At 45.9% G+C, this 25,346-nt stretch overlaps 1 protein-coding gene across 2 annotated transcripts in view; it reads left to right on the forward strand.

The window, feature by feature from the left end:
* USP9X (ubiquitin specific peptidase 9 X-linked) overlaps positions 1-25,346 on the forward strand; it is a 1,605,828-nt gene that overhangs the window by 352,207 nt on the left and 1,228,275 nt on the right. For both annotated transcript variants that reach the window (XM_085622934.1, XM_085622935.1), the window contains exon 10: positions 12,116-12,268. In XM_085622934.1, coding sequence (XP_085479060.1) covers positions 12,116-12,268 — 153 coding nt within the window. The remainder of the gene's footprint in view (positions 1-12,115; positions 12,269-25,346) is intronic.

A 25,346-nucleotide genomic window follows, 5' to 3' on the forward strand; every position in this document is an offset into this window, starting at 1 on the left:
TCCCGTTGATTTTTTTTTTTTTTTGATAACTTTATGTTCGAGGCATATGAGCTGCAGATTGTACACTTAGCATAGATCGCCATCTGGTGTTGGGCCCGGATGTTTGCAGTTTGTTTTTCTTCTTGGACAGTCTTTGGAAGTCACGAGTTTGGTGACTCCTCCTTCGGTCCGTACTGCACATGGGCTTCGGCTCCATCCTCAGATTGTTTTTTTCCGCCATCGGGCTCGGATGTGATACTTCGTGCTCCGGCTTCGAACTTCTACGGTTCCAGCCTCGACGGAAAATCCTCGTATTCTCGAGTTTCTTCATCATCATCTTCATCTCTCGAAGCGGCACTTTTCTCCATCCCGTACATCGGCACCGGCCTTCGGGCCCTCCTCGACTCCGGTCCCGGCCGATGGAAAGGACTCCGTTCAAAAAGTGCCCAAAATGTGGGTCTAAATTTCCCCACACCGACCTCCATCAGGTGTGTAATCTTTGCCTCTCTCCAGAACACGAGGCCAGAGACTGCCCCGCCTGTAAGTCTTTTCGATCGAAGAAAACCATCCGGGATCGAAAAGCTCGACGCACCATGGCGCACTCATCGTCTGCAGCTCCACCGGACATCTTCGGAGACGGCGCCAAAGCTTCGGGGCAAACACACACCGAGCAGGAAGAAGACGTCGTCAGTGCTTCCGAAGCCGACGACTCCGACGTGGAGGACATCACACCGGCGCAGCGGGCCGTGAGTACTGTGCCCCCTCCCACCCCCACGCCCAAAACCAAAGAGACTCAGGTTACTCCCTCGCCTGCCGGCCTGGGCAAAACCAAGACCAAAGCTTCGATCACCCCATCTTCGGGCTCGGTGTCGAAGCATCCAAAGTCTCACGGCAGCTCGGGATCGAGCCAGCCGACGCCCGGTGCCGAAAAACAGCATCCGGCACCGAAGAAAGCAATACCCAGCTCGACTCCGAAGCCACCGGTGCCGAAGCCTGGACTCTCGGTGCCGACCAAACACAAACATAAATCTGTCGGCACCGACGCTCCGACGCCGAAAACTCCTTCGACGCCGAAAAAACAGGAGGCCCCAAAAAAGCATGGCGCACACAAACCATCGAAGTCCTCGGCTCCGAAATCACCGGTGCCGACGGACGATTCGACGCCACTGGCTCTGTTTACACCAGACCCTCTACAAAAGACTCTGTCCAAAGATCCAAAGACTGGACTATTGACTTTAATTATCAAGAAAAGACGCCTTGATACTCCGGCTCCTCCTCCACCACCCAAAAGGAAGGACTCGGCTACTTCTCCCCTCAGAGTGCCCTCCCCACTACCGCCTCCCCTACCTCCTCCACCACCTCCACCCCCTCCCCCTCCCAGGTCTCCGCCACCTCCACCTCACTACGATCCGGCCCCATCCCCAGATCCGGATGATGGGGACCCGGACAATTACCCGGCGGACGTCCCAATGGATCCCACTCCACCAGGGACCCCAGACCCATGGGAGGATTACAATAACCCTGATATACCAGATATACCTCAGGACGACCTATACCTATCCAGGCCGTCTCCTCCAGAGGACTCCTTAGGGTTTCATCATTTAGTGCAGAGAGCAGCACACTACCATGGGGTGGACATGCACAGTGAACCAGTGGAAGAAGACTTCCTACTGGACACATTTGACATACAAGACAAATCCACTTCTATTTTACCCATGCTTAAGGGTGTCACCAAGCACGCTACAGAGGTGTTCAAAGACCCTGTCAGGGCCAGAGTACTGAACCCTAGAATAGAGAAGAAGTACAACGCGGCACCCACAGACCCTGCATACATTAAGGGCCCTGCTCCCCTAGATTCCCTAGTTGTCTCCACAGCTAGAAAGCGGGCTAACTCCCAATCCTCAGGAGAAGCCCCACCGCCAGACAGGGAATCTAAACTTCTGGACGCGTCTGGCAAACGCACCGCCTCCCAAGCTGCAAACATATGGCGCATTGCAAACACACAAGCACTGCTTGCGCGATATGACAGAGCACACTATGACGAACTAGAGGCTCTTATGCAGCACCTTCCAGAAAAACACAAGCGCAAGGCTCATGACCTGATACAGGAGGGTAAACTAATTACAAACACCTCCATTAAGTGTGCCCTCGATGCAGCCGACACTGCTTCTAGAGCCATAAATACAAGTGTCCTGCTTCGTCGCCATGCCTGGCTCAGGATCTCAGGGTTCAAGCCTGAAGTCCAGGCGTCCATACTCAATCACCCCTTTGACCAGCAAACTCTCTTTGGGCCAAAGGTAGACGAAGCGCTGGAAAAGATGAAAAAGGACACAGACACAGCAAAGTCTATGGGGGCACTCCAAACACAAGCCTCTAAACGTTCCTTTCGACGCTCCTCCTTTCGTGGCACAGGCAGAGGCTCCTCCACCGATAACGCCTCTACCTCCTACAAGTCCCCTCCTCAAAATACCTTTTCAAAGGGCAATCAAAGGGGTGGTTACAGAGGCAACAACAATAAGGGCAGGGGCAAAACCAACAACACACGTTCTGCCACCCCACCCGCACAATGACTCCCCTCCGCTCCCCCCAGACCATCCCACTCCGGTCGGGGGCAGACTACAAGACTTTATCCACACATGGGAGTCCATAACATCGGACAAATGGGTGACCCAAATCATTCGGTCAGGGTACTGTCTCGAACTAACATCTACCCCACCCAATATCCCACCAAGGCACCGTCCAATGTCTCAAGAACATTCCACACTGCTCAAACAAGAGGTACTCTCACTCCTCCAAAAACACGCTATAGAGCAGGTCCCCATCAATCAACAAAATCTAGGGGTCTACTCCCTATATTTCTTAATACCAAAGAAAGACGGGACCCTCAGACCCATTCTCCACCTTCGGCCTCTAAATGCCTACATACATTCAGACCATTTTCACATGGTCACCCTACAACATGTCCTCCCACTCCTCTGCCAGGGAGACTTTCTCACAACCTTGGATCTGAAAGACGCATACTTTCACATTCCAATACACCCCTCTCACAGGAAATACCTCAGGTTCGTGGTGGACGGGCAACATTACCAATTCACGGTTCTCCCCTTCGGGGTCACCACCGCACCACGGGTGTTTACCAAATGCCTAGCAGTAGTAGCAGCACACCTCAGACGTCAACATATTCACGTCTTCCCTTACCTAGACGACTGGCTGATAAAAGCCGCGTCCTACCACCAATGTGTGCAACATACAAACAGCACCATCCAACTGCTCCATCAGCTAGGCTTCACGGTGAACTACCAAAAGTCCCACCTCATACCATCTCACACAAAGCAATATCTCGGGGCCACTATAGACACCTCCAAGGGTATTGCCTATCCAAACTCAGCAAGAATCACAAGCATTCAAGCCTTACGCAAAACATTCCTTCCTCAACACTCTCTTCCAGCAAGAGTGTTTATGAAGCTCATAGGAATGATGGCGTCTTGCATCTTCATAGTGCCCCATGCAAGACTCCACATGCGTCCACTTCAAGAGTGCCTAGCACAACAGTGGAACCAGGCCCAGGGTCAGCTGACGGATCTGGTGTTGGTGGACGGCCGCACACATTACTCTCTGCAGTGGTGGAACACCACAAACCTTTCCAAAGGGCGGCCGTTCCTGGACCCGGTTCCTCAGGTGATTCTAACAGCGGACGCATCGCTCTCCGGCTGGGGAGCGCACCTCCTACACCTCACCATGCAAGGTCTATGGACGCCATAGCAAAAATCGCTCCACATCAACCATCTGGAGCTCTTGGCGATCTTTCTAGCCCTAAAATCTTTCCAAAAACAGATTTCGGGCAAAGCAGTCCTCATTCGCACAGACAACATGACTGCGATGTATTATATACAAAAACAGGGGGGGACACACTCTCCCCAGCTCTCCCGCTTAGCCCAGAGCATATGGAGATGGGCAATTCCCCAAAACATCTTTCTCCTGGCACAGCACGTTCCAGGCGTACAAAACACCATGGCAGATCTGCTCAGCAGACAAACGCAACAACTACACGAATGGGAACTGCATCCACAAGTTCTTCACCCATTCTTCCAACAGTGGGGGCATCCTCAGATAGACCTCTTCGCCACCCACGAAAACAAAAATGCCCAAGCTTCGCCGCCAGATACCCACACCCATTGTCCAAGGGCAATGCGATATGGATGAACTGGTCAGGCAGATTTGCATACGCCTTTCCACCTCTCCCACTAATTCCATTAGTGGTCAGGAAGCTACAACAGCACTCCCTCACACTCATTCTGGTAGCTCCCACATGGGCCAGGCAGCCGTGGTACACCACGCTACTACAACTATCAGTGGTGCCACATCAAAAACTGCACCTATCCCCATGCCTCCTAACCCAGAACCATGGAGAAATCAGGCACCCGGACCCAGCTCAGCTCAACCTGGCGATCTGGCTCCTGAGATCTTAGAATTCGGATACCTTAACCTTCCCCCTGATTGCATGAACATCATCATGGAAGCCAGACGTCCTACCACTAGAGCATGCTATGCCGCAAAGTGGAAAAGATTTGTAATTTACTGCCGTAATAATACAATCAACCCTCTAGATGCATCCATACAGCACATCATATGCTATCTGCTCCATCTTCACAGGTGTAACCTGGCATATTCATCCATACGCCTACACCTAGCAGCGATCGCTGCTTATCTACAAAACAGACAGCATTTATCACTCTTCAGAGTGCCCGCTATTAAAGCCTTCATGGAAGGCCTTAAACGAGTAATTCCTCCCAGGGCACCACCTTCCCCTGTATGGAATCTAAATTTAGTTCTCACACGACTAATGGGTCCGCCCTTCGAACCAATGCACAAATGTGAGCTACAGTTTCTCACCTGGAAAACAGCTTTCCTTGTAGCTATCACTTCCCTTAGAAGGGTTGGTGAAATACAAGCGTTCACCATACAGGAACCCTACATACAAATGCATCACAGCAAGGTCATACTTCGCACAAATCCGAAGTTTCTGCCCAAAGTCATTTCCCCCTTCCATCTCAATCAATCAGTGGAATTACCGGTCTTCTTTTCGCAACCCCAATCTGTTGCGGAAAGGGCCTTACACACACTTGATGTGAAAAGGGCGTTGCTATACTACATACAAAGAATGCAACCCTTCAGGAAGACTAAACAATTGTTCGTTTCCTTCTCTCCACCACATAAAGGCAACCCTATTTCTAAATCAGGGATAGCTAGGTGGATTGTAAAATGCATACAGATTTGCTACCAAAAGGCTAAAAGAACTTTATCTGTTCCGCCTAAAGCCCATTCTACAAGAAAGTTAGGGGCTTCTATGGCCTTTCTAGGGAATATACCCTTAGATGACATCTGCAAAGCAGCCACATGGTCTACACCGCACACCTTCACAAAACATTACTGTGTAGATGTGCATTCCAAGCAGCAAGCTAGAGTGGGCCAGGCTGTACTAAAGACACTATTTCAAACCACTGCAACGGATACCGGTGGTCGCCGCTAGGGTTGGGTACTGCTATATAATCTATGCTAAGTGTACAATCTGCAGCTCATATGCCTCGAACGGAATATGCTACTTACCAGTATGCATCTGTTCTTGGCATGTAGAGCTGCAGAGTTGTACACGCCCACCCGCCTCCCCGGCTACCTGTATCCGTTCCAGTACATCTTATTTAGATACTACACACATGGGTTTCTCACTGTGATTACCAAGCTCCATCATTTCCCTGTTGGCGAAAAACAATCTGAGGATGGAGCCGAAGCCCATGCGCAGTACGGACCGAAGGAGGAGTCACCAAGCTCGTGACTTCCAAAGACTGTCCAAGAAGAAAAACAAACTGCAAACATCCGGGCCCAACACCAGATGGCGATCTATGCTAAGTGTACAACTCTGCAGCTCTACATGCCAAGAACAGATGCATACTGGTAAGTAGCATATTCCTTATTCATTATATGGAGGCAGACACAACATTACAGTAATGACCAGGATTGCACAGCAAAAAAAAAAAACACAGAAGAATTACAGATGCCCGCATCAGGGCTCAGAGTTTGGTGGCCTTTGAACAAAGCCCACTGACATTTACATGAAAATGTCCTCAGTTGCGGAACGTCATTTGGGAGGCAGCGTAAACCGTGACTCAGATATGTTCAGCTTGATTTAGAAGTATAGCATGCATATAAACATATCGAAATCAGGAAATGACAGTTGGTGAAGACATATGGAAAGGACATCCTACTATACAACATGACATGGTGCCGTAAGGCCAGCAAATAGGAATCTGGCACAGTTACATGGACAGGTAACCAATGGGGAGAGAGCAGCCATGAGCCTGCGTACATCAAAGGACAGCGGCCGACCGCACATATCCAGCATAGGCGCGCAATGAGCAGCTGTGCATCTTGGTATGAAGGGAGATGAGAGGGGAGGATTGACAAGCGCGGGACCTAGCGGTATGGGAAATAGTCTTGGCCCTGAGCCTCCTCCTTACGTGGACGCTCAGGGCCACGTAAGGAGATACTGTAAATGAGAGAGCCAGCAAATAACCTACAATGCGTGTGTGTCACTGATGGGATGTTGCAGTAAATATGCCTGAAGTGGGCCCAGATGTCCCGTGGACGGGAGGAACGAGGAAGCAATTCAGCATATGTGTGGAGTTGATCCTGCCAAAATATCATATCAGAAAGCAAGTCCTTAAACTTGGGCGCCCTGCCTCTTCCCCACCTACAGGCTATTCTCCGCTTCGCGATAGCTAGGCTAAAGGAAACAAATTTACGACATGAAGCAGGAATGTGCTCAGTATACCCCAGCAGGGCCACCAGGGGGGACCTGGGTACAGGTGTTAGAGCCATAGCATCCAAAGCCTCGAGGACATGACTCCAATAAGCGTAGACATCTGAACAGTCTCAGGCTAGATGCAGGAAATACGCATTTTCCATCCCACATCTCTCGCACCGGTCCGTATCCCGCAACCCAAATTTATGAAGCTTAACAGGGGTGTGGTAGCTGCGATGCAAAAACCTGTAATGAATCAGCCGAAGCCGGCTGTTAGAAGAAATATGCTCTACTTGCAACAGAACAGCCATTGTTCATCAGTAATATCGTGTTTAAATTCCAACGTCCATTTAGTTCGCGCTACACTCATGGGGTACTCCACATCCCTGTAGAGCGCATGGTAGAGAGTGGACACCAGATGTGACACAGAGGATGAACGTAGAACATGGTGTAGAGGGGCTAACGTCGCAGCCTCAGAAGGGTAAGACGGGGTGCAGGCCTGCATGCTGTGCCGAAGGCGAGCATACAAGAATGTTTCCATGGAGGACGGCGGCGGATCAGAGCACAGCTGTGGGAGTGTGCGGAAGGTACCATGAAGATACAGATCTCCCCAGCAGTATAGCTTACGTGCACGCGCTACCTTCCTAAAGATGCCCTCCTGTAGCAGGGAGATATCTGGATGATACGTGAGCGGAAGGAGGGGAGAATATAAACAAGGGGCCTGCATATGATCACGAATGTGGGACCAGGCCAGGATTGTGCAATCCACTGAGGAGGGACAGCGCGCCTGGGGGGAAACGCCGGCCAGGATTACGCCATTCAGCGGGACAGGGTCAGCTAGCCAATGCTCTGTCGCAACATGAGGGGTATATCGAAACCTCCTTCGGAATAGGGCCTCATGAGGGTATCCCATTGTATGCGTGGCTGCTTTCCTCCCCAAACCAGGCCTATCCGTTCCGAACGCAACGAGGCAAAAAAATGTCGACCAGGATCGTAAGGAATATTAATAAATAAGTATAAAAATTTAGGGAGGATAACCATTTTTATAAGGGACACCCGACCGGCCATAGACAATGGAAGGGCGATCCACCGAGTAATGCAATTCGTGATGTGTTCCAACGTACATCCATAGTTTGTTCTCATTAATTCCTCCCGATCTGCCGATACATGGACACCTAAATATTTAACGTCCGTATCACACCATTTGAGCGGATAATCTGTATCAAAGGGGGAAACCGCACTATTCAACGGAAAAATCAATGACTTGGCCCAGTTTATCCGAATACCAGAATAACCACCGAATTTGATAAATTCCCGCACGAGGGAGTTGAGATTAAGGTGTGGATCTTTAACATATAAAGTGACATCATCCGCATATAGCGAGATGAGAATAGGTCGTAACAGGCACCGAAGGCCCAAATGGCTGTAATGTTGTCGAACTTTCGCTGCTAGGGGTTCCATGATTAGAGCAAATAGGAGGGAAGATAGCGGACAACCCTGCCATATACCGCGGGATAAAGAAAAGGAGACAGAGGTATGACCATTAACTAAGACCCTAGCCGTGGGGGCAGTGTACAGTAAGCGGATCCACGAAACGAAACCCACTGGTAGGCCTAGACTCTGCATGATGGTAAAGAGGTAGTCCCACTCCACAGAATCGAAGGCCTTGGAGGCGTCTAGGAACACTGCTGCCAGATGCAGTTTCGGGTCAACCTCCTGCAAAATAGAAAACAGCGTTCTGAGATTATGGGACGTGGCTCTTCCTGGGATAATCCCAGATTGGTCCGGGAGCACCAGCTTATCCATAAGAAGGCGCAGACGATTGGCTAGTAACTTGGCCAGAATTTTTGTGTCCGTATTGATGAGAGAGTAGCCTATAAGATTCACAGTTTTTAATAACGACGTGATCAACGCTTCTCGCATCGTGACGGGCAGGGTCTGCGCCTTCTGGGCCTCAAGAAAAACCTCCTTCAGTACGGGGAGTAGCTGTTTCAATATAGGCCTTGTAAAAATCAATAGGCAGGCCGTCTGAGCCTGGAGCCTTACCTGACGCCAGTTGCAGTACGGCCTCGCGTATTTCATCATCCTCAAAGGGTGCCACTAAGAATGCACGCTGGGAGTCCCCCAGCCAGCCGAGAGCTATATCTTGCAAATATGGAGCAAAATCTGGGGGCGAAGAGCGGTGCGAACAGTACAAGTCCTTGTAATATTTAACAAAGACGTTGAGTATGCTGAGGCTGTCTGTCTATTTCCATCGCCGTCCACCAAATCCAACACATAATTAGAGAACCGAGGCTGTTTAATGGTATTCGCCAAAGCACGCCCAGGCCTCTCACCCTCCCCATATCTACGGGCGGTAAAATATTTACCTCGAAACTTCACCTCCCGAGACGCAGTGTTAACATAATCAGTGAGTTTTCCACGGAGGGTGGCCCGCTGAGTGGTGGAGTTAACACCCCACATATTAATCTCCAGTTGCTTTATCATAATTGACTAAAAAACCTTCATTACCCCTCACATTTTCGAATTGGCTGGTTTTATAGCTGTATTTACACTTACAGACTCATTTACTCCAGAGTGCTTGATATGATATGAAAGGCTTTATGATCAACAGTTTTTCTACAATATTACGTATGTTTTTAGTGAATATAGAATTTTGGCACTCAAATTATTCATTAGAATTCCCTAATAAAGCAATGGTAGAGCGCTGAGGAATCAACCAACAGACTTCAGCTGCTTTTGAAAGTACGCTTTGCTCAGCATGACAGACTGTTTCTGACATGAGTGAGAAAATTATTTGAGAGTTGATAGGCAGTATCATCATTTTAGTGTTCTAGAGCACTAACCATAATTTCTACGACAAAATGAAACCTTGTTCATTTATTGCAATCTTCTGAATAGGAAATGAATCGTGTTCTATAGCCCATATTCCAGCAACATGGCATTCAGGTCTGACTCAGTTGTGTCATGAATATAGAATGTTATGCGTGAAAAAGTGTAATCTTCACATATTCTACATTGTTCTATTTTTTTCATACCTACACATTCTGATGCCAGAAGGTGTCTATAAAAATATGACGCACCGTATGACTTTTAATAAGTTACTACCGCCAGGACACCCATGGGTAGAAGTGCGCTTTATAAGCTCCGATAACATAACTACATGCAACTTGTGATGTCACAGTGCTCGAGAAGCACGAATACCTTCGCTCAGTCTAAAGGAAGTTGGTGAGAGGGAGACCCAGGCACTGTTTGGGTTGAGAAGCAGTTTGTAAAATAACTTGTCAGTTCAGTTTAAAGATTGTGTTTTAGCCTGCTTTCCAACTAAACTCCTTTCTGAATGCAAGCTCCTACAGGCTACAAAAGATGTTCCAATCCATGTGTGAAATTTACAGCAAATCCGGCTTTTCTTTTTTAGCTTGCAGTAGATTGCATTTTGGAATATATAGTTCTGATGTCAACATAGGAAATTCTAGAAAACAGAGTGCTCTTGACTAAAACGGCAGGACTGGCACAAGGTGTCACATGACATGGTGAAACATGTTGGCGAAGGATAGTGCAAGAGATCTACCTACTTTACATTTTATGCATATTAAAAGTAATCCCGGAATTCCGTCATAAATAAAGACATTCAGCATCTATTGTTAAGAATCTCCTTTGTGACTTGCAATAATTCTGTACAATAGCGGGTATTGTATAGACTTTGAGCCGGCCGTAGTGGGCGCTGCTGGCCATTAAAGGCCCACTACAGTGTTAAAGCCGTCAACAAGTGAGCGGGCCTTTAACCCCTTCCCCGCTCATGACGGAACCACTCAGTCATGAGCCACGGTTGCGCTGTGCTCATGACGGAGTGGTTCCGTCATGCTGTGGCCTTTGGCGGCCGCTCCGCCCACGCGGCGCTAATTCCCAGCCTGTGCGGGCGATTAGCGCAGTGGGCGGAGACGTGACGGAACCACTCCGTCATGAGCACAGCTCAACCGTGGCTCGTGACGGAGTGGTTCTGTCATGAGCACAGCGCCACCGCGCTGCCCCCAAACCCCCCCCCAGCGCCGCGGCGGAATTCCTGCCGCGGCGAAGGGGTTAATGGCTGGTAGAGCTTGCTACGGAGGGCTGTAAGGCTATTAGAACTTTCTGCCTCTAGAGGGCAGAATGTTCTAATTTGTAAAACAAAGGCCTCACTGAGCCTGAGGGGGTTGAAATCCCCTCGGGCTCTGTGATACCTTTGTTCACAGCTGTAGCTGTGAACAAACTGGAATGTTAATGCTCCGGGCTTTTACTGGCCATTAGAAGCCGGAGCACTCCATTGTTTTCAATGGAGGGCTCAACATTTCAGTGTTCTAATATCCCGGATATCATACTGATTGTTTATTACAGTTGTAGTGAAGCTTAGGTAGCAAACTGAGCAATTAACTGACAACCTGCGGATGCTGTTGGAATTGCATGTTTTGCATAGTTTTCAGGATGTATTTTCTAACATAGCCAAGGGAAATATTTGGGAATCTTTAGATAATGTCCTAATTTTAGCTTCTGGAGCACTTGGCATAATTTCCACGAGAAAAACTAGAGAAAATGATTTTCTTCCGAACATGGTGAGTAAATTGCCAGCTGAGGGCTAGCATTTTTCACACGATGAAACCACCTGATAAATCAAAACAATTCTTAAGAGAAGTATGGCACCACAAACAAATGATTTATATTATGACTAAAATCTTTTACCACCCTTTCTGTGTACGCTTTGTCTGAAACTCAACGCCAGGCCTTTGCTACAGTGCTTTCCATGGCCACAAAGTGACAGAGCTTAAAAAATTAAAAACAACATTAGCAGGGCTTCTTGTATCCTAAATTATTCCCTAAAAACACACAATCTAACATACCATTTTCAACTCAACCCTCAACTTTAAGGGTCCAATTTACAATAGGAATATTATCTAAGGGCCATCAGACTCCACCCATGCCAGTAACTACCCATGATTGACCTCCCCCTTGGGTAGTATTGCTATAATACATCCTGCTTGTCATGTGCATCTGTTTACGATGTATGCATTGTCCTAGTGCCCATTCAGCCTGACCCTCTATAACTTGAATGTCTTTCTAGAAGTAAAAGTCCTTACACTTAGTTTCATGAGTATGATAGTGGATGTGGACTTGTTACAGGTTTCTTCACGGAGATCCCTTTTTTACTGCAAGAAATGATACAACATCAAAGTAATTAGCACGTATCAAAGTAAGACTTATTAAATTACAATTATGTGTTCTTTGTTCTGCTTTTATTGCTCTTTCATTCATTGCTCTTTCATTCATTAAGTTGATGGAACATTTCCTGTTTTTTACATTTAGGAATGGATCCAGCAAAATAATATTTTATCTATTGTGCTGAGAGACAGTCTTCATCAGCCTCAGTATGTAGAAAAGCTGGAAAAGATTTTACGTTTTGTCATCAAAGAAAAAGCTCTCACACTGCAAGATCTTGACAATATTTGGGCAGCACAGGTAATTTGAGTGTGCTTACTTTTCACCAGATTTTGAAAGTTTGTATCTGTTATTCTTTGCACAAAACTGAACTTTATCATAGTGTGAATGTCACATTTCGTCATCTTGTGGCTAAGCAGACGGACTGACGATTGTTTCAACTCTTTGCATTTATTTAGTTTTACCATTTATTTCCTAAAATGTTTTTTTACGTTGTTGGTGTGGAAGGCTTTTGAATAATTATTTTGGTTATGCATGCTGATATTTAAAAGATGATGGAGGCTGCTTTTGATTTGGATCCAAAAGTCAACAGTTTAATCGCCAACTTTCAGAATGTAATATTTTTCCAGGTTAACAGTGATAACTATATAATTATTAAGAGTATTCGGGGGGGGGGGGGATACTGAGCTGATCTTCCTTGGTAGGTTACTTTCCCTACAAAGACATCTGCTTCCAAGCTAGCAATTAAGGAAAGTTTGAAGTGCCATGTTTCGCACAGGTGCATCCTTCAGAAATACCTGCTTTAATACTACACTGAAACACACTGAAGTGGTTTCCACGTCTTGTTACACTGTGCAGTTAGATGATGCCATCAGGAACCATTAGTCACTGACACCCACACATCATATGTCTACTAATTGATTTAAAGATTATCTGGTTTGGAAATTTGACTAAAAGCACTGGCTTCCTGTCCTATTTAACAAATTAAGTTGGACCCTCTTCACCCTCAAGAGCCTTTGGGAGATCAGACTCACTCAACAGGAAAGCATAGGAATTTTTGATGAATACCTCTGATGGCAGATTCCTCACCTTTAGAATATTCCCCAGGCACCAGACTGGATTCGGAAACTTTTCATAGCAGTACTTCTGTGTGCACAAGGTCGTCCTATGCAGCTTCACATTAGCTTTGTCACACCCTGGAAGTGACAGAGCGGAGCCACACATAAGCACCACCTTTGCACACCAATGTCAGTTTCTTTCTTTCCTGTCTTTGAACGGGCATCTAGAGCATCTCTTCCACTTTCGACAGTCACTCAATGACTCCCCCAAAAAATCCATTGTGCAAGGGAACATTATAGACTTGCAAACCTACAGACTTCAAACCATGTAGTGACTGCACAAAACAGATGTTGGTCACACTCCCCCAGGAGATGTCTCTTTAGTGTTTGGGCTTGGAGCACGAGTCCAAGTCGTGCAATGAATGTACCCTCATGCAGCTGAATGCGATCCAAGATTTACGTTGTTGAATGTAGGAAGTAATCGCAGGCTTCTTATAAGTTAAACTCTTACTCAAAGTAGAGGGAGCTTACCCGCTCTCACTCACAAGGCCATTTCTGCCAGAAGTCTTGTTAGCAGTCAAAGTCCTTTAGTAATTCGAAGTCCAAGCAGAAACATAAAATGAAGCAAGACTCGACCCCATACTGCCACTCTGAAAAGAGAAGATTTGAGGCATGATGGTGCTAATTGATTTCACTCCTTTTCTCGAGTTGAGGAGCTGATCCTGCAGTTAAAGCAGATCTTCGCAGGTCACATTAGGTCAATGCTTTTAAGGAGCCAATGCTGCTTATCTTTGCCACTCTTCAAGGTCCCTTTGGTGCACCTCCGGACCCCAAGGATCCAAGCTGCCCTCAACTGGAATTTTGCTGGCGGATCCCTCCTTTTTGCACTTTAAGTCCTTGAACCAGCCATAGGTTCAGTGCTGACTCCGGTGTAGTCTTCCACCCCGGCTTAAAGACCCATGTCTGGCCAGAGTTTTTGCAACCTAGGCCAGCCTCACCTGAGCCCTTGCTTTCGTTCATTGAAGCCCGTACTGACCACATTATGAGCAGTTAGCCATAGCTTTGTTTCTGTCTACTGGTGACTGGGCAGAGGTGATCGAAGCTGCAGACCGGCACCTGGCAACCCTGATTTGCTTACACTCCAACCTGCTCAGAGAGTTTGGTGGTCCAAGAAGAACTTAGGGTCTCCTTGGCTCAGACCATTCATGATGTGGTCCAAAACATGATTAGTGCTGGCCTTAAAACTACTGATGTGAGCATTTGGCACCATTGTGGTGCTCAGTCACTATGCTCGAATGCAATCCACAGATTTCTCAGGATTTGCAAAGGCATTCCTTATAAACATGTCTTTTGATGGCTCACTCCTAATCGGCGGCAATCTGATTCTGCCATAGAAAGGCTTTAAGGAGAGTAGAGCCTCTCTGGGTCTTTCGACCTCAGCCAAACAGTTTCCTCATCAGTTCAGAAATTCGGAGGCTGTTCCAGGGGGTTGGCGTACAGTCACTCCAATCCTTTTGCTTCCGGGGCATGGATCTGGCAGATAACATGCAGGTCACCAAGGGCATCTGTCCACCTAGTCCCCCTCGCCTGCGGCAACATCCTCCAAGCCCCCTCAGCTTGCCATTGGTGGTGCACAACCCCTCTATTGCAGGCGAGATCCAGTACTTTCTTCCATGGTTGTGATCCACCACATCCCAAAGGTGAGTCTTCCAAATCATTCAGCATGGCTATGACCTACTGTTTCTTTCTGCCCGCCTCACCTTCCAGCCACATCAGAACAGCCCTTAAAGGAGACCCTGTCCATTCTAATGTAAGAGGTTCAAGCTTCAATATCCAAAAGAGCCATCGAGAGAGTCTGGACTCATAAATGGGGGTGGGTTGTTACTCTTGATAGCTCCTCGTGCCAAAGAAGGATAGAGTTTGGGCCTATCTCAGATGTTTGTCCTCTGAATGCCTTCCTACGGAAGGACACATTTGAAATGGTCATGATGGTCCAGGTTCTGTCTTCCCTAGATTCAAGCGACTTGATGATAGCCTTGGATCTCCAGGATGTGCATCTTCATATACCTGCCCTACAGTCTCTTGGGTATTACCTGCGGATCAGTGTAAGCCAAGGGCTTTTCCAGTTTACCATGCTCCCCATCGGCTTTACCAATGAGCCTCATGTGTTAACAGAAGTGATAGTGGTAGTTACTGTTGGTCTTCTCATTTTGGGGTACCAGTTTTCCTCTACTCCAACGACTGGCTTCATAATGGGCGATATTAAAGGGTTTTGTCATCCCTTTTGGCCTTCGTATTTTCTTCAGACCAACCATCCCTTTAAATCAACTGCGTTGATGTAGGTAAAGATTTGACACACATTTCCCTCTCAAATAGTTTGTGATGCCACAGTGGGACCTTAACTTGGTCTTAACTTTTCTCATGTGTGCTCAAGTTTCTGAGTTGATGCATAGCTGCTCATTGCATTTTATGACTTGGAATGAATTCCTCATTACGGTTTTTACAGATCGTCACTTGCATCATCTGCAAATAACGGCTCGGCTGTTGTACCACTTGGGTGTTTTGATAAATGTACCCAAATCTCACCTGGTGCCCTCTCTGCGCAACCTGTTCACAGGGGCAGTTCATGGACCTCCTCAGAGGATTCTGGACATCAGGCTATGATTCCATGGTTTTGAGAAGGAGCGGATGTTCCAGTCCTGAAGGTCTTGCGCCTGCTCGTTTTGTTTGCTTCCTGCATACTATTGGTCTCCCATGGATGCTGGCACATGATGCACACCAGTGGTGTCTCCGCAGACAGTGGTTTCAACACAACGGAGATCTCGGGGGATGGTCAGGATCCCCAGAGAGCCTGCAGTGGATCTGTTATGGTGGAGTGTTTCAGGTAACCTGTCGCAAGGGAAGCCGTTATAACCTCCTTCCCTGGTGGCCAGTGATAACCGATGCCTCCACTGTGGGGTGGGGTGCTTATCTGGGAGATCTGGAGCTCAAGGGTCTTAGGTCTCCAGAGGAAAGATTGCTTCATATCAATCTCCTAGAATTGCGGGCGATATGTTTGGCTCTCAAGGCTTTTCTTCCCACCCTTCACGGTCAGTCCTTTCTGGTCCTCACAGACAACACTACCACTTTGTGGTACATCAACAAACATGGAGGAGTAGGGTAGTTTTGTCTCTGCAGAGGGGCTCTGTGGCTCTGGTCCTGGGCTCAGGCCCATCAGATTTGTGATTGCAAATCATCTAGCCGGAGTGCTGAATGTACGTGCAGACAGTCTTAGTCAGCAATTCTCAGCAGATAACTAGTGGAGGCTTCATCCGGAGGTTGTCCATCACGTCTTCAAGATGTGGGGGGGTATCCTCGGTTGGACCTTTTTGCCACTCACGAGAACGCGCACTGCCCATTGTTCTACAGTCTCCAGTATCTGATGCGGGGAGCATTGGAGGACTCATTTCAGTTGGATTGGGGCTCGCAACTCTTCTACGAGTTTCCTCCCATACCCTGGAGTCCTCGGGTTCTGAGGAAGATTCGCTAATCCCCTATCTTTTCTGCATAATGCAACTTTGTTTACAATTATTTCTCTGCTATGTTTCCTATATATTGTACAAAGCATCTACGAGATTCCAGAATACTACTGTCGTAACATTCAAGCCTTTTATGAACTTTACTTTGGAGGTCTGTCTCTCTTTGCTCAAATGAGTTCTGTGGTTCTGGTATGTGAGGGGCATATATCCTCACCATACTTACAAGGCAGCGCTTTGCATGGTTTAAAATATTTTGGGATATTCCTTATTGTTGAAATATCAGTTTTTCCAGATATGCCACACCTTTTCGTCAGCGATAGCCACATTTCTCTTGTCGTGGATGGCAGTAAAATGAGAGTGTAAAATTAGAAAGGAAACCCCTCTGGCACAAATGTTATGCACATTATGTGAGATAGCTGGCTTAGATGGATTCAGATACAAGATACATGTGGCACCTCACTAGTAGATGCTGGCAGCTTAGATCCTAATCATGTACTAACAGTGATGCTGACAGCTCATAAGGCTATTTTGTGAGTTGCAGGGTAAGCTTGATCTTTCTAAACACAAGATGATCACGTAGAGGTTAAGCTTGATGTTAGTCAGGAGACCCAGTTTATAAGTGAGGTTCTGATCTCATCCCTGGGTGGTCCTGTTCAAATCCCTAGTTTGGAGAAATAGGGAATGGATATGGACAATGCATAGATATGGCAGATGAATATATAATGGTCAGGGCTACTCTACAAACTGAATGCTAATTGATTGATTGGTTGGTTGACTGGCTATAGAGCTGAATCTGGTTCTTTTTGTCTGCCCACATGAACGATAGCTATGCCATATTCAGTTCTTAAAATGATTTTAGCCTCTTTTATATATGGTTGCTAAATTAACATCTGCTATGCAACATTGATTTTTATTTATCAATCTATTGATTGATCTGATATCTTGGAATGTTACAAAAAAATAACTGCCACTGTCGATTTTCCTGACATGTTGCTGACAGTAGTGCAATTGCAAAAAATGTAGTAGAGGATGTATCTGCAATAGAATGCTTGTGGGCTGTACTGATAATAAAAGGAGTAAGTATAGTTGAGATTGTTTTTATAACTAAGCAGACTCCACATATATATTCAGAATTCATAAATTCAAAATTTGCATGTTTTCAATCTACAGGTGCACAGACGATTGATGATTTTGGCAGCAGTCTCTCCCAGATGAAAGTTTTGACTTGTGTTTTCTTCATACATGTTTATCAGGTCGCTTTTAATATTGATAGCCAACAAAGGGTTACATGGTTCTAGTGTACGATTACTAATTCACCATCCCTGAACAAATAGATGTTACGTTCCCAGGAAGAGGTCACTCTGCACAATAAATACCCCATTGCACTCCTAATGGTTTTGCATCAATCAAAAAGTTGCATCTGGAGTCGGTGTAGTGGGTTGTGCTTAACCTGTTAGTGCAGCAGTTTCACCTGCAGAAAATACAGACTGTAAGGAAAACCATTCCATTGACCTTTCTGTAAAGTAAAAAACTGGGCAGAGAAGCGCTGTTAAAAATGATAGCATTATCACGATTCCTAGAAATCATGCAAAACACACCCTAAGAAATACAAATCAATTTTTTGCAAGGCTTGACGAACTGTGTATATCCTAATTATAGCATAATAAAATCCACAGATTGGCCCTCACCACAATGCAAAGAGCCTATATGTGAGGCGGGCGCTTTCTCAAATGTCAGATGGTAGTACAAAACAGCTCAGCTAATATTAGTGAATGACTGGACTTTCACCCCACTAATTAAACTGTTGCTTGCGATAGATGGTCCTGTCCTAGATAGAAAGGTATACCCACAAATATTGTAACAGGGCAGCATTGCTTCCCCAAGGATGATAGTTAGATTATGGTATTACCTCACCTACGAAATGGTATGGAGAAAAAGACTGACAAAAAGTACTTCATTGTGGGTGGGTATGAAATTGCTAGGACGGAATGGCCTAGTGAGGTTTCAAGGTTTGGACAGCATAGGCATTGGGGACTATATGGTACGTAATGGGTATTGTACCATTCTTGGCACTACAAAGAGACTATAAATTGGAAGGCTTGCAGATATGTAGGTGCATATTCAAATTAAACATGCACTACATTTATGTACAGAGGATCACCCTTAGTAGTACAGGAATTGCCCTTCGAAATCCGACTAGGAGACAGGGATGACTAAAAGGAGACCAATAACAAACACCAATTCTCGTAAAGACCGTACTAACCTGAAAACATACTGGCAAAGGGGATTGGAGGGACTTTGAAGAGGGCGGCTGAGAGGAGGTCTTCATTTACCATACAGTTATTGATCTGATCAAATTTTAGATTGATATGATACAGTTGAAAGTCTTGAACATGTTCTACTATACTAGAACCGAAATGGTGAGGTTTACTAGGGCAACACGTGATGGATGCCTGAGAGGCTGTGGACAACAGGACAACTTTCAGAAGACAATATGTAGGTGTCCAACAATCGTAGAGTACTGGATGGAAGTCCAAAGAGAGATGAGTGAGGTGATGTGTACATGGTATATTAGAGGCCCCACAATCCTACTCTGAATGTGGGCAATGCATTAATTAACTAAACACAAAGTGCCGTAACTTGGGGCCTTATAGTGATAAAGTTACATAGCACAGAAATTAGGTGAACCCTGACACACTAAATGTATGGGCTGGTACCTAGCTGCTGAAAGGTTAATCAGTGCTGTAATATGCTGCTCCAATAATTTAGAGAACATATTGGGGGAGGAATGCTTGTCTCATCATAGATTCATCAGCACCCCTGTCATGAAGGAGTCTGGTAAGTGAAAGGGTAAAGGTGTAAGCAATGAGGGCTATAGAGATTTAAACTAAACACGGATTGACTCTTGGGTCTGGAGAAGAAGGGAAAGAAAGAGACCGAGAAGGCTGACTATACAGGAGGCGTCCCTTTTAAGGACGGTTTCCCGCACCCACCAAAGGTGGCACGCTTCATCATTGGGAATCCTCCTCGCACCATGAACCTAGTCATGGTGCGGGTTACAATCCCCTCGCTGCGAGGGAGGAGCTCAGGTATGTTTTGTTTGTCAGAGGAGTAACGCTAAGACCCAATGTGAGCCAGCTCGGTGTGGTGAAGGGTGCAGTGCTAATAGTGAGGTAAGTTAAAACTAACTACAGGATTTACCGAATTATTTATTCTGGCTGCCCTGTGCTAGGATTAAAAACTAGAAGTACGATAAGAGCCATTAGATCGAATTGTGCTGAATGGTTCGACATGTTTTAGCCTATAACCCAAAAGGTGTTGCAGCTTTCTTCAGGATCTAGTGTCTGCTACTGCTATACAAGTGATGCATACAAAAACTGCGAGAAAGTGTTGGTGACCATAATCAAAATGTTGGTAAATTAAATAAGATACTAAACCAGTGATCCAGGATGAACCAGATAGTTGGATACACCGGTGGTACCTACAGCATTCAGGTTCAGTACCTCAGCTGTCCTTAGCGAAAAAGCTTAAGGTGCATACGCACTTCCGCCTGTTCCGGGGGCTGGAACACGGTTGTGTGCTGCCGGGGGGACAGGATAGTCCAGGCTATAGAGATTTGCCAGTACAACCTTGTATAGCTCTTGCCATTTTATTAGGATTCAAGGGTCTAAATGTCAAACTCAGTCCTGCCAAGATTGCCAGGTCCATGCGTGATGAGGTTTTCCAGTCCAGGTCTTTTCTTGGAGTTTTAGCACTTGAAGTCTTGTTCATTTCAATATAGAACCAGTACTAAAAGTCCCAGAATGTATTCAAAGAAAAAAACGGGCCTAGAGCAGCGGATCACGCATGGACCTGGGAATCTTGACAGCTATGCCGACTGTCCTTCTACTGCAGCTCATTAAAACTGAGGTAATTCATATTATGATGAGTTGTAATAATATCCAAATACTCATGATGCACTTTTTTGCTATGTTAATATGTACAAGGAAAATCAAATGGCATTTAAAAAAAAGAAGTAAATAAGAGTGGGTGCTGTGCTATAAGACACATTCTAAAACAAATAAGCAACAACCAGGAACTGCAAAAGCAACTTAAGTACCACCTTAAAGCAAGCAAAAGCCTCATATACAGTTATGTTGCATACTTCTGAGAAAATCAAAATGGCAGGCATCGAAGGCTGCTGAGCAGCAAAACAGGGTAGAGAAAAGCTCAACGATAAATTATTGATAATAAGATGTGATCGAATAGTTAGACTCATCCTGATGTGGTTTTAAGGAGTTTTCTCCTAATGAGTCATCATAGGTTAGGTAGTTGAAAATGTTAAGGGCAACTCCGATTAAGTGAATAAAAAAACTAGGTTTTGTCTTTTTTGCTAACAATGGAAGGATTGTAGATTTATGGTGTTAGATATGACATCCTTGGCGCAGTATTCCACCAAACATTTTGAAAGTTATTTATTTTTATTTTTTTTTTTGCTGAAACTAGTTTTTACTGGCATTAGGACTCTGCACTTACCTCCTGCTATCCAGTGGCAAGGTGCTTATGCTCTCGCCTTTAAACATGGTCAACTTTGCATACACTCAATTGGCACAATTAATTTACTTGTAAGGGTCTGTAAATTAAATGCAAATTGTGGGCTGCCGCACTCACTGTGCCACCAACTAACGTAGTCTTTTAAAACATGTTTCTAGCCTGTCACTGCAGACTGTAGTGCAGTTTTAAACTGCCATGTTGACCTGGTAAAATAAGCCTTTTGCCAGGCCTAAACTTTCATTTTTAATATTTAGAAGAAACTTCTAAAGGTGGACCATAAAGGCAGGGGGTGCATGATATTTAAAAATAAGGACGTGAGTTTTACATGTCCTATCAGTGAAAATCTCTTAAAGTTGTTTTTCACTGCTGTAAGGCTATCTCTCCCATATAATAACACTGGGTTACCTTATTTTAAATTAAGTAGTTCTGACTCAATTTGAGACCAGATGGAGAAATGCTGTTTCCACTAAAATTAATTGTAATTTAAAATCTTCCAGAATGATGAAGTTGGATTTCACATTATCATTATGAAAATGCTACTTTTAGAAGGTTGGTATTTTTCTGTTGAAAGCAACTATGCCTTTCTGCCAGTGTCCTGTGTCACAATAGTGTGTATGGCTGTCCTGTTAAGGATTGTATATTGCTTCCAGACATTGAGACAAAAGAGACTTGAGGGGATGGTCTCCCAGGCAGGAAGACTTGGGAGGAGCTGTGCCCTGCCCAGATTATAATTCAAAGGGACCCACCTGCAGCTCACACAAAGGAACTTGACACAAGGCCTGCCTCGCCTTTGTCACACTAGATAGTTTGGAGCCAGGGGAAGGATGAAATCTCTCCATTACCAGTTTTGTGGGTAGGCCAGGGAATTTCCCCACACAGAGGCTGGCAAAGGGTATTAAAGTGGGACCTTCAGAACCTCTCCTCAGATCACTCCAAGACCTGTGGAAGATTCAGAAGGAGGACTGACCTGCTGTCTGAAGAAGGAATATTAGGGACAGCTTGCCTTGAACCCAGAAGTGACTCCCAAGGGTCAGTTGGCTGACCTCCTGTTTGAGCTGCAGGGACACATCAAGTTACCAGGGGACTCCCTGCAACTCCTCAAATGACCTGCTCCAACTGAACCTGCCGAAAACTGCTGCTGGCTTCTGCTGGAGAGAGTCCTGAACACAAGAGGTGCCACACAGGTCCTTGCCTGGCATTATAGTTTACTCCTTCGAAAGAAAAGGTGAAAATCCATTAGTTTTGCGATCCTAGCGATGGCAAAGTGACCTCATTGTACCAAAAGTCGACCACCTGTGACCACTGTCAACGCAGAGTTCCAGTGAGAACTGCTCGTTGGCGACTCACGTTGGTGTTCGCGCAATCTCCAGCGACGACCGGCTCTTCGCCTTACAGCTGTGACTGTCTCACATCCAACCTGCTTGTCATGCATAAAACCTCCTCCTCGCAGCTCTTGCCAACGCAACGACACTCATCGTGCGTACTTCAGAAGTTAGCTCTGCAGCAGGACGAACTTGGTCGCTCTATCTTACCTGCGCGCCATCACATGCAGCCTGAACTTGTGACTTCTCCCGGTCCAGCATGACCAGATAGCAGCAAGTGGTACTGTGTGCTTGTTGGCACTATTTTCACCTAAAACTTTAAAAACTAATAGTTTCTATTCTGCTGATGGGATTTTTGTTATGGTGTGATTTTATTTACTAAATGTTACTCTTTTTCTGAATTGGTTTAGGATTTTTCTTGTGTTTTCAGTTTGTTACTGTTTAAGTGCTGCATAAATACTTTACACATTGCTTCTAAAGTAAGCCTGACTGTTTTGTGCTGAGTTTCCAGAAGGTTATGCACAGGTTTATGTAGTGACTTTCCTGATTCACCCTGGCATTAATTATTTATTTGAATTGGGCTTTCACCCCTCTTAACGGATAACCCAATTTCTTACATACGGTACATGCACTTGTGTGGCAGCGTTGTTCCTTTATTTTTCAGGGACAAAGTGCAGGGGTTACTATGCTAGAAGTACTTTTTGTTTCCAATTCTGCTAGTTCAGGACTACCAATTAATTATTTGCCCAATGAAGAGGTCTGAACTTGCTGTCCTTCAAATTGTGATTGACCTCAAGCCTTTGCAAATCTGTTTTGTAATGTGTTGATGTTAGATTTCCCTTTTTGCTGACAGTCCCTTTCTCTAGAAATGTAACTGACAAGAAGAATGCTCAGTTGATTTGCCCTTTATAAATCTTTTAAAGGATGAAATTATTCAAAGAAAGAATTACTTAATACCTTATGAAGCATTAAAAGTTGCGTCTGAGTCATTGTGTTAAACTTCTGACTTTATTTCCATTTACCTGTCTGAATTATGGCGAAGTAGAAGCTGCTTGGTGTAAACCGAAGTATGTTCTGTGATACCATGAAGTCAGTGGAGCATTCCTCTGTGCAGATGGCTGAAATGGGTAGCCATAAAGAAAACCGCAATATCAAGGTGGATAGTTTCTTCCACATAATTTCCCCCAGTTTTGTCTCCTTCCTGACTTCTCTCTCCACATTAGCCTTTGCAATGTACGCTCTATAATTATATTGGCACAGGCGTTCCACCGATGAAAAACTGTTTTTCATGCTCAGCAAGTATCTACTCTACCGGTTGGTCTGCAGCCCAGCTTCTTAGGAGCCCAGCGAGGACCGCTTCCGGGTGTAACTGAGCTCGCACCATTACCTTTTTTGCAATGCAGAAGTCGCCCACAGTCACCTTAAAGGCCACTCATTCGACAGTGCTGAGCCCTTCTTATTGACCCAGTAATCAGTTATCCTCTTGTGAAGCAAGGACCTGAATTCCTGATCCCCTAATATGGCCATGTCTAATCTCCAAGTTGAAATATGGGATCAGTTAGGGGACTGCCGAAAGGTACATAAAAAGGGGCAATGGTCAGAGTATGTCCGCATCAAGTACTCGGTGCCTATTCTCCTCTCATAGGCCTCATCACAACCAAGCACCTTACGCAACTGCACCTCCAGGTCATCTGTCAAAGAGATACTTATATACCCGCGCCTCAGGGATCCTGACCCTCCAACAATCTGCCAGGTTCCAATGCCACACCCAGTCGCGGAAGGCGTCCGCCAGTTTAGTTGCAGGCATCAGTCGCAGTGGAGAGTTTGATCTGTCCACATGGATATCAGATACACAATATCTCCACCCGATATTCAGTACATATGGTAACATGTATGGGAGAAGGAGTGCGAGACTATCTAAAAAGGGATCTTGATCAATATTGGGAGAATGTACATTGAGGAATGCAATGTCCTTGCCATCCCAACACCAGGACAAATCTACCCTCCGGATGAATAACGGACTTGTGTAACAAGAAATGTACCCCAGGTTTGATCCAGATGAGGGCCCCCCCTCGCAATCCCAGAGTAAGCTGTGTCATATAATTGTCCCGTCCACCTCCTTGCAGTGCCTTGCCCCAAGCATCTGTATGGTGGGTCACCTGCAGAAATGCGACTTCCGTCTCCCTCCGCCTCAGGTACGCCAGTATGTTATAGCATTTGGAGGACGAGGACAGGCCCCCTACATTCCAGGTGATCAAATAGTCACTAAGTATCCACACAGTCTAGGCCGGGGCACAGTACCCCTACACCAGGCACCCCACCCGAGCTCCGGGTGGCAGTCACCACAGCATTCACACCTGCCAGAAACACACTGAACATAGAATAAACAAAATAAGCAATTAACAGCCCCAACTCCCCTTCCCCCACAGCCCCCACCCCTCCGAACTGAGACATGTACACATCCTGTCCAAACGATTGTAGAAAGGCACAGTGCCTATTAAACCGGGTCCAACAACAAAGGCCAACCAGGTCCAAATGGTAGTACTCGAGAGAGAGAGAGGAGCCCAGCCGGTCGATCAGTTAGTTAGTATGCAATACAATGGTACAGGGAGCATGAAGTCCAAGCCTCCGCTCACGCCCTCCCCAAAATAAGGGAATTGTAGAAAGTTTGTAGACTTCGGAGGATAAACCATAGGTCCCATACCGCAGCGCTGAGTGGATAATAGCTGCCTCCTGTTAGGAGATCAAATAATGTCTGCCATACCTGTGGAGCCCTCCGAGCTTGAGTTAGAACCTCTATGTAATCATGTGTCTGGGTGAGGAGAGGTCCACCAGAGCAAAGAGGGGCCATCACTTCTACAGCCCTCGCCCGTTCTTCGGCCGCTTGTTGCTTGGTCTTTCGGTTCACATCCTGGTGTTGTGACTGCCCAAATCTCAGATGCGCCAG

This window comes from Triturus cristatus, chromosome 8, assembly GCF_964204655.1.
Source record: "Triturus cristatus chromosome 8, aTriCri1.1, whole genome shotgun sequence".
Taxonomy (NCBI): Eukaryota; Metazoa; Chordata; class Amphibia; order Caudata; family Salamandridae; genus Triturus; species Triturus cristatus.